This window comes from Urocampus carinirostris, chromosome 15 (assembly GCF_059441175.1).
Source record: "Urocampus carinirostris isolate Australia breed hairy pipefish chromosome 15, RoL_Ucar_1.0, whole genome shotgun sequence".
Taxonomy (NCBI): domain Eukaryota; kingdom Metazoa; phylum Chordata; class Actinopteri; order Syngnathiformes; family Syngnathidae; genus Urocampus; species Urocampus carinirostris.
The window spans coordinates 29,613,809-29,623,818 of record NC_142363.1 but is presented as its reverse complement, the minus strand read 5'-3'; the positions used below and the strand labels follow the sequence as shown (position 1 = coordinate 29,623,818).

The window sequence follows — 10,010 nt, the reverse complement described above, 5'->3', positions numbered from 1 at the left end:
TTTATTCCCATCATTAATTCTCTGTGTTAATAAATTGTGTGTTCTTTTCATTGATTCAACTTTTAAATAGGTGCATTTTGACCATAAAAATCAACAATTATCAATATTCGGACAGCTTCTACCGTCTTAAATGGGAAGTTCACAAACACAAACAATTGATTTTTCACCGAAAACAAAAAAATGACCTATTTATTTCATTCAATAACCAAAAATATGTACCGGTACACATTTTCCCAACATTTGTAGTCTTTTTCCTGTTTCGTCATTCACAGTTTTAAATCATGTAGCGGATTCCACTTTTCAAGAAACAGTTGCTAGTTTATCGTCCATGAGTTCATTCAGTAAGTTGTCGGAAAATAATTCCAAATAAATTATTTACTTATAGTAATATTTAAAAAGGAAATCATGTTTCTTACACCGGCAGAAGTTGAGATGATTGCTGCTTGTTCTTCTTGCGAAGTCGTCCAATCATAATCATGCTTTTTCATTAAAATGTGGTGGCCACACATAATGTTCATTGAAAAACCAATATTTACATACTATTCTATAAATATAGGGTCATCTGAAATTGTCCAGTCCCTTCCTGTTTTACCCAATCCTATGGAATACTCAAATGTATCCATCCTTATCTTGGATAAGGATCTGGGATATCCTTGTCTTGTATCATCCTTGATGCGGCTTGACCTTCTCAACAAACCAGTTCTCCTAAGGGAGAGCTCAGGCTAATCCTCAATTCACTCCAAACAAAGTTCTCGCTGGTTCTCCGAGTTCCAAGGTCTGGTCAGTCTCCCTCCCAAACGCAGTTGCACTCTCGGATGGGGTTCCGGCGGCGCATGGTGGTCACCACGGTGATCCTGTTGGAGGACAACTTCACCAACTGGTCGATGAGTTCTTGGACGCAGGGGCTGGGCCACGGGCTTCCGTTCAGGTAGTCCCTCAGGATGAAGGAACGTTCTACCAGGAGCTCCAAGCGTTCCAAGTTGCGAAGACGCTGCAGACTCAGGAGGTCCTTCTCAGGCTCTCGACGGAAGAACCTGCAGGGTGGAGGGGGTGGAGGGACCGGTGTTAGCAGAAGAAAGGTGGCCTGTCCTGACCACCTAGCATATATTTTCTTGCACTATGTTCTTTGGTTGGCCGGTCCAAATTGTCCCTAGGTGTGAATGAGCGAGCGAGTTGTCTGTCCCTGTGTGCCCTGCGATTGGCTGGCAACCAGTTCAGGGTGTCCTTGCCCACTGCCTGATGATTGCTGGAATGGGCTCCAGCACCCCCGCGACCCTACTGAGGATAAGCGGTGCAGCTAATGAGATGAGATGTTCTTTGGACTAGTTTTATAGTCTCAAGTTATCCTTACCTGACTTTTGTTTTCCTGTCTCGTCTTCAACTTCTCCGCATTGTTTTAACATATCCTATCCTTAACCCGTCTTGTACAATCCTGTCTTGTGTGGTTTAGCATTCCCTTGTCCTACCTAGTGGCGTCTCACCTCATTTTCTCCATTATCCTCCCGTGTGCCTCAACACAGCCTGTCCATGTTAAATGTCTTACTCAGTTTTGACTCAACCTAACCATTTCACTCACGTTACTCGGTCTTATCTTGCACTGTCCTGTAGATTTGTCCTGCCAGCACTGCCTAACCCTGTCCTGTCTTGGCATATCCTGCGCCTTTTTGCAGCATCTCGTATTATCTTATACATTAGTGTTTCAACTTAATCTCTCCTTTCTTATGTTGTTATGTGGTACCTGGAGTTGTCCTGTCACACAATAAGTACCTTTCCAGTCCTGTTTTACTGTATCCTGCGCTTTCATGCTGTGTTGTGTTTTTTTTTTATCCCGTCTTACTCAGTTTTGTCTCTACCTGACCATTCACGTTACTCTGTCTTATCTTGCACTGTCCTGTAGATTTGTCCTGTCCACACTGCCTAACCCCGTCCTGTCTTAACATATCCTGCGCCTTGTATTATTATCCTATCTTATCGACTAGTGTTTTAACTTAATCTCTCCATTCTTATGTTGTACCTGGAGTTGTCCTGTCACACAATAAGTACCTTTCCAGTCCTGTTTTACTGTATCCTGTGCTTTCATTCTGTGTCTTGTTTTATCCTGTCTTATCCAGTTTTGTCTCTACCCGACCATTTCCATTCATGTTACTCTGTCTTATCATGCACTGTCCTGTAGATTTGCCCTGCCCACACTGCCTAACCCTGTCTTAGCATATCCTGTGCCTTGTATTATTATCCTATCTTATCCACTAGAGTCTCAAATTAATCTCTCCAGTTGTATCTAGTTTCCTGTCACACAATAAGTACCTTTCCAGTCCTGTTTTACTGTATCCTGCGCTTTCATGTTGTGTCTTGTTTTATCCTGTCTTACTCAGTTTTGACTCAACCTAACCATTTCACTCATGTTACTCTGTCTTATCTTGCACTGTCCTGTAGATTTGCCCTGCCCACACTGTCTAACCCTGTCCTGTCTTGGCATATCCTACGCCTTTTTGCAATGTCTCGTATTATCCCATCTTATCCACTCGTGTCTCAACTTAATCTCTCCATTCTTATGTTGTTATGTTGTACCTGGAGTTGTCCTGTCACACAATAAGTACCGTTCCAGTCCCGTTTTACCGTATCCTGCGCTTTCATGTCGTGTCTTGTTTTATCCCGTCTTACCCAGTTTTGTTTCTACCAAACCATTTCCATTCATGTTACCCCGTCTTATCTTGCACTGTCCTGTTGATTTGTCCTGTCCACTCTGCCTAACCCTGTCCTGTCTTAGCATATCCTGCGCCTTTTTGCAGTGTCTCGTATTATCCCATCTTATCCACTCGTGTCTCAACTTAATCTCTCCATTCTTATGTTGTACCTGGAGTTGTCCTGTCACACAATAAGTACCGTTCCAGTCCCGTTTTACCGTATCCTGTGCTTTCATGTCGTGTTGTGTTTTTTTTTCTCCTGCCTTACTCAGTTTTGACTCAACCTAACTATTTCCACTCATGTTACTCCGTCTTATCTTGCACTGTCCTGTAGATTTGTCCTGCCCTCAGTGCCTAATCCTGTCCTGACTTACAGTATCCTCTTTTTCTAGTCATTTCTTGTTGTCCTATTTACAGTTGTTACACCCAGAAATATCTTCACTCACCCTTTTCTGACCTACATTAAGTTGTCCTTGTCACTTATAACCGTCTTAAAAAGGTGATCTCGCTTTGTCCTGTTCCATCGTTCCTCCCCTTTTCCCACTGTGTTCCATGATATCATCCTATCTTCTCCTGCTCTGGCAATCATAACGAGACTGATCCACTCACCGTATGCGAAGCGTCCGCAGTTGAGGGAACAACATGGGGATGCGGCGGCAAAGGCTTCCGCTGGACCGGTTCTGCTCAATGTCCAGGTGCTCGAGGGCCAGGACTCTGGGTGCGATGGAGTCCAAATCCTTCAGCGTGATGGCCACGCGTAGCGTTAGCCGGGTGACGGTAGGCGGGATGTTGTTGGTGTAGAGCGACAGAGAGTTCCCACCTGCCGACAGAATGTTCATCTTTCTCTCAATGAAGCTTGGTTAGTTCTGAGTGGTGGTCTTGGTGTCTCAAGTAAGGACTCACCCACAATGCTGAGGTTCTCCAAGTGTTTAAGCGGCATCAGCCAATGCATCAGGCGGCATTCCAGCCCGTCCCGGATGTAGCGATAATGCACCGTGAGCGAACGCAGGGATGTCAAACTCCTCAGGGCGTTACAGGGCAGGATGGCCTCAGGATAGTCCACCAGTTCTAGACTAGTCAGAGCAGGACCTCCGTATTGGGAGCCTGAACAAAACCAACACATTACCCAACTTTAGGTCTGGACTTCAGGGTTTCTATAGCTTAAGGCAAGTTCAATTCAAGACTTAGCAACGCCTTTTGAAATCAGATTTTAGAATAAATGGACAAAAACGCAATTTTCACTTGCCTTGTACACATTACCTGGCACAGCTTTTAGCCATTCGTCAGACAATCGCTTCTCATTGATTTTACACTTTAACATAGTCCAAAGGCAGGGTTGGGTAGGGTTACTTTAACTTGATTACTTTCGATTACTTTTGGATTACTCCAATACCAAATATGCTAATAGAAGACAAAAGAAACTAAATATGAATAAAATTACTAAATTGGGGAGTAACGGAATACATGGAACGGCAAAAATGATGTCGGCAAGCTGTTTGCATTTATTTTCATTTCGATTCTGTCGCATTTTATGTTAGTTTTACCAGAAATCGATGCCAGGAGAGAAAGCTTACCACGTGTTGTGAGTCATCATTTTATTCCTATTTAGTTTCTTTTGTCTTTTATTAGCATATTTGGTGTTGGAGTTTTCCAAAAGTCATTGAAAGTAAACCAGTTAAAGTAACCCTACCCAACCTTGAATATGCCTTGCTAAATTTTACCTCAAGTGTGGAAAGAACTCGGGAAAATCTTGAAGGAATTGTTTGTATTGTTTATCTGGTAAATAAAAGAAACTTTTTTCCACATATTATCTTTGTTTTTAGTCTACATAGTCTCTCTTGCTGTGAGTAAATAGGTGCCAAGTTTCTAAGGTTTATTATTGCTTAATAAGCGGAATTGCAATCATTATTTTGGGCAGGGGTGTCAAAACTTTTGAGTAAGCGGGCCAGATTTGGTAAGCTGAAAATGGGTTAGGGACAAATATTCAGCCTGTTCTTTGATCAGTCTTTAAAGTGAAAGGTTTGCATCACTTGGCGATCAGCGTTGCAACCTCTTAACTCGCCTGTGTAGAATTTTTGTTTGACTCTTAGGTTCTTGTGAAAAAACTGTACCGTTAAAACAGCTTCCAGTTGCTTCACCTTTTCACACCGTTCGGTTCCAGTTAGCTTGTCCTAGTCATGTTTGATCTGGCAGTGCCTCTTGATATTAAATTCTTTGGAAACAGCCACAGTCTCTTGGCAAATTAGGCAGACGCAGTTCTTTCAGATTTTCGAAGAAAAAAAAGACTCCGATATCACTTATTTGGAGCGGCATTAGCTCAGGAGGTAGAGCGCTTGTCTTGGGATCACGGTTCGAAATTATGACTCACAACATGTGGTAAGCTTTCTCTCCTGGCTTTGATCTCTTTGATCTCCGGCAAAACTAACATAAAATGCGACAGAAACAAAATGAAAATAAATCCAACATCATTTTTGCCGTTCCATGTATTCTGTTACTCCCCAAGCCTGCACAAAATGGAGTCATTTTATTCATATTTAGTTTCTTTTGTCTTTGATTAGCATATTTGGTATTGGAGTCATCCAAAAGTAATCGAAAGTAATCAAGTTAAAGTAACCCTACCCAACCCTGTCCAAAGGAAACGTCTCTGTCCCAAGTGGCTATGTCTATTGTGGGTGGACCCAAGACATGCGGGGTCTGAAATTTTCATTGTAGGTGCATGTCCAAAATCTTTGGAAGGAGTTTAAACTCTGTGTTTCTCAGCAACAGCCGAGAAAAGTAACTGATCTAGAGAAGATCTGTGTGGAGGAGTGGGCCAAGATCCTTCCTGCAGTGTGTGCAAACCTGGTGAAAGACTACAGTAAAAGTTTGACCTCTGTAATAGCAAAGAAAGGCTACTGTCCCAAATATTAACATTCATTTTCTCAAGTGTTCAAATACCTATTTGCAGCTATATCACACAAATAAATTGTTAAAAAAATATGCATTGTGATTTCTAGATTTTTCTTTTTAGTTTATCTCTCTCACAGTGGACATGCATCTACGATGAAAATTTCAGACCCCTCCATGATTTCTATGTGGGAGAAATAGCAAAATAGCAGGGTGTTCAAATACTTATTTTCTTCATGTTTTTTTTGCGGGCTAGCCACCTCGTTGCCATGCCGCCCATAACTGGGTGCCATTCTCAAGACATTGGTTGCAGTGGGGGCATATGAAATATTTACATCAGGTTTCATTATTTAAAACAAAAGTTAAACAGCTCCCTTCTAGATGGTTTCCCCCCCTTGTGATTGGGCAATATGCATTTTTCCTATGTATTCTGTGTTGTTACCTTTAAATTAGTTGACTATATAAAAAGGTTGTTTTATATTTAATCATTTTGTTTTTTCTGGAAAAAAAATGTTTCCAGTGTGTTTTATGGATGCGTTTGCTGATTAGCTTTTTTAAAAAACTGTTTAGTTTGACATTTTGTTGTTTCATGCGGGGATTCCAGTCGCTTGGCTTTAAAGTTTTTTAGTAGGTTTGAAGTTTAAATGAGTTAAATGTTTACTGGAGAGTGTAAAAAATGCTATTACAATTCAGTAGACAAATAGATTATCCATCCATCCATTATTTGCACCACTTATCCTCAGTAGGGTCGCGGGGGTGCTGGAGCCCATCCCAGCTATCTTCGAGCAGTGGGCAGGGGACACCCTGAACTGCTTGCCAGCCAGTCACAGGGCACACGGAGACTGACAATTCGCTTGCTCATTCATATCTAGGGACAATTTGGACCGGCCAATTAACCTGATATACATGTTTTTGGAATGTGGGAGGCAACAGGAGTGCCCGGAGGAAACCCACGCAAGCACTGGGAGAACATGCAAACTCCACACAGGAAGGTTCGATCTCATTACCTCTGAACTGTGCCGCACACGCGCTAACCACTGCGTCGCCATGCTGCCCATAAAAGATTATCTGTTATCTAAAACAATCATGAATTCATTTTGTGCATTACATTATTATTGGTAATATACTGATCTTTTTCCTTATTTTCCCCCCCAGCTTTTTTAACTTAATCTTTTCTGTTCTTCATTATCCCTTTTTCTTTTTTTGTTTGGTTTCATTCTTTCTACATCCACTTTTCACTGGGTGGGCAAAGCATATCTGCATACCTGTCAACCTCCACGGCTCCAAACTGTCGTATTTTCCCTTACAAAATACGAAATAATCTTACACAACATTTTTTTTTCGGAATGATGCTTGATGGGAAATCCTCAGGCGGCAGACGCATGCGCACAGTAGCATCAAACCGCTCGCTTGGTTTGCAACGAAAGAAACGATACGGAGATAGAGGCTACCGCGGTGAATTCGTTAGACTTGATTGCTGTTTCGTGATAGTCGGTGTTTACCGGATGGTACCCATCATTGACAAATTTGCGTTTTTCCGTACAGATTTTCTCGCACGTCTTAAAATGCATAAAAAACGTACTTTGTATGGCAAAAACGTACAGGTTGACAGGTATGGATTATCTGTGGGTGGGCACCGCCCACCCTGCCTCCCTCTGGTAACAGTGTTCCCTCTAAGCAGCGCACAAGAAAATCTAGCCAGCACACAAAAATGAGGGCTCAAAATTACTAATTAAGAAGCGACTTAAGTCAAAGTTACAGTGCATGAAGGTCAAAATACACAGGTTGCCCTGACGTTGTGTCCTAAATGGGGTATTTCGAAGTCGAGTCGAAGGAGAACGAAGTTGAGTAAAATTAGTAGAGTTTGTCTGGGAACCGGCTTCTTCGGCTCGGCTCACTAAAAAGAACCGGCTCTTTCGGGTCCTAAACGGCTCTTCGGGTTGTTTTTGCTTCTTTAATCCCAACATGACCAAATATTATGTAAAATTATGCACAACATGACTTAAAGGAAGGGGGGAATAGAACAAAAAAGAAAAAAATACCAAAATGAAAAAGTAGTGAAAAGCTGAGAAAAAAAGAAACAAAAGGAAGAGAAAAAAGAAGGATAATTTTAGAAAAAAAGCCAGAAAAAAAAAGAAAGAAATGTAGGAAAAAAGTAACAGCTCGGAAATAATAAACACAATGAGATTTTTAAAAAAGAATTTTAAAAAAAGTAGAAAAAAACACAGAAAAAAGAAGAAAAAGTTTGTGTTGCATTCAAATAATTTCCAATGATATCAAGTGAATCTTGTTGCCAACATTGTACTTCCACTAAAAAATGTGATAAAGTACAGTTCTGTATCTTACAACCGACTCAATATGCCCCCAAAAATGTTAATATTATGCGACAAAATATATCAGGAAATAAAAAGAAATGGATATCTTGTGAAAGAATTGTAAGAACAACCTTTGCAATCGTACATGAGTCCATTCATTCAAAAGAGTAAAATCATTTTGCATTGCCAGAAACTCAGCAAAATGTAACTTGATGTCAAGTTTTGGACATGTTTGATCATGAATTATCTTGCCACACTTGGGATTATGGTTGCTCACTGTTGTTTCAAGGGTTGCTCACCGACTTTGTGTGAACGCTCAGACCCGTAAGGAAAATTACAGGGAACATTGTCTGGTAACGCCACTGTTCGGGACCTACCGGGACGCCGCGGATCTGGCGGGCTGAAGTAGTCGTCAGGCAGGGGCTCCTGAGGCTCACCCCTCATGCCCCACGACAGATGCGTCAGCTTGGTCAGGCTGGTCATCATGTGATGGAAGTCTTCCCGGGGCACCGGGCGTTCCCGATCCAGCCCGCAGCCCTCGCCCTGTTGGTGGAACAGCAAGTACCGCAAATTGACGAGGACCGCCAAACTGCGCACGAAGTCGCCCGACGAGCGAATGTGCACGTTGCAGACGCTCAAGTGGGTGAGGCGGGGACTCAGGTGGGCGCTGAGGCTGGGACCGATGATGGGCCCCACCCACGCGGCTTTCCGCACGGATAGTTCGTGCACGTCGGGGAAGAGCAGCAAGTGATCCAGGTACTTCTGCTTGTAGATCCGGCCTCCGTTGACGAAGGCGACGGCGCTGAGAGACGGGAGGAACTTCACCAGGCGTCGCCATTCCTTGCGTCGGAGGTGACGCACGGCCACCCGGGTCAGCTTACGCCGGCACAACGTGTCCCAGAAGCCGAAGGTGTACCGGCGCAGGTCGGATAGCACGACGATGTGGCCGCGCCATAGGTACGGGTGATCGGCGAGCAGGCGCAGGGCTCGACAGGAGCAACGCACCGATAGCAGATCGGCGGGGCTGAGGAAGCTCAGAACTGTCACCCACAGCTCCGGTGGCAGCGGGGGCAGGTCCGACATCCCGGATCGGCGGTGGCGGCCACGACCGGACCGCAACAATCACCTAAGCCGCACCGCGAGAGGCCTCAGCGGGCACAGTCCTCGGCTCCTGCCACTTAAAAATCCACGCCATTGTCATTTTCTTTCGAGATTCTTAACCGCAATCGGACTTTGCCATGTCAACAAATGCGACACGGGCTTTTGTCTCTATTTAGCCACGGCTAAATAAATGACGTCACATCCGGTACCGCTGCCGATGCGGGCCAATCAGGGAGCGGTTTCTTCTTCGGTAAGCTAAAACGGGGGGCAGATATACGAATAAGTACGCTAGCGCTGCCCAAACTTGTTTCTCTCTATCTCTCTCCTATCTATCTCTCTCATCTCTCTATCTATCTATCTCTCTGTTTCATCTCTATATCTTTCTCTCTATCTCTCAGGCATCTCTATATCTCTCACATCTTTATCTCACATCTCTCTTTCTTTAATCTCTCCCACATCTCTCTCTCACATCTCTATCTATCCATCTCTCTCTCTCTCATCCCTCTATCTATCTCTCACATCTCTGTTTCATCTCTCTATCAATCTCTTTCTCTCACACATCTCTCTATCTCTCACATCTTTATCTCTCTCTCTCACATCTCTATCTATCATCTCTCTCTCCCTCTTTATCTATCCATCTCTCTCTATCCATCTCTCTTTCTCTCAAATCTCTCACATCTCTATCTATCCATCTCTCTCTATCCATCTCTCTTTCTCTCAAATCTCTCTCACATCTCTATCTATCCATCTCATCATTGATTACTCTCTCTCTCTTTCTCTCTCTCTCTCTCTGTCTCTATCACTAGATCACTCTCTTTCTCTTTCTGTCTATATTTTTCTATTTCTCTACCTTTTTCTCTCCCCATCTTTGTGTATCACTTTCCTTCCATATTTTTCTATCACACTATTTATATATTTTTCTATCACTCTCTTTCTATATTTTTGTATAATTATCTTTCAATATTTCTGTATTAATCTTTTCAATATTTTTGTATCTCTCTCTCCATCTCTTCCCCTCTCTCTC

General features: G+C 43.0%; 1 protein-coding gene across 1 annotated transcript; it reads right to left on the bottom strand.

Annotated features, from left to right (window-relative positions):
- Window positions 1–171: 171 nt before the first annotated feature.
- LOC148352089 (uncharacterized) lies at window positions 172–9,202 on the bottom strand. The gene is made up of 4 exons (XM_088355094.1): window positions 8,263–9,202; window positions 3,588–3,788; window positions 3,294–3,504; window positions 172–1,034 (listed from the first exon to the last, which is right to left on the bottom strand). The coding sequence occupies exons 1-4, from the start codon at window positions 8,966–8,968 to the stop codon at window positions 782–784; spliced, it is 1,371 nt and encodes a 456-aa protein (XP_088211220.1). The 5' UTR covers window positions 8,969–9,202; the 3' UTR covers window positions 172–781.
- Between the last annotated feature and the right edge of the window lie 808 nt (window positions 9,203–10,010).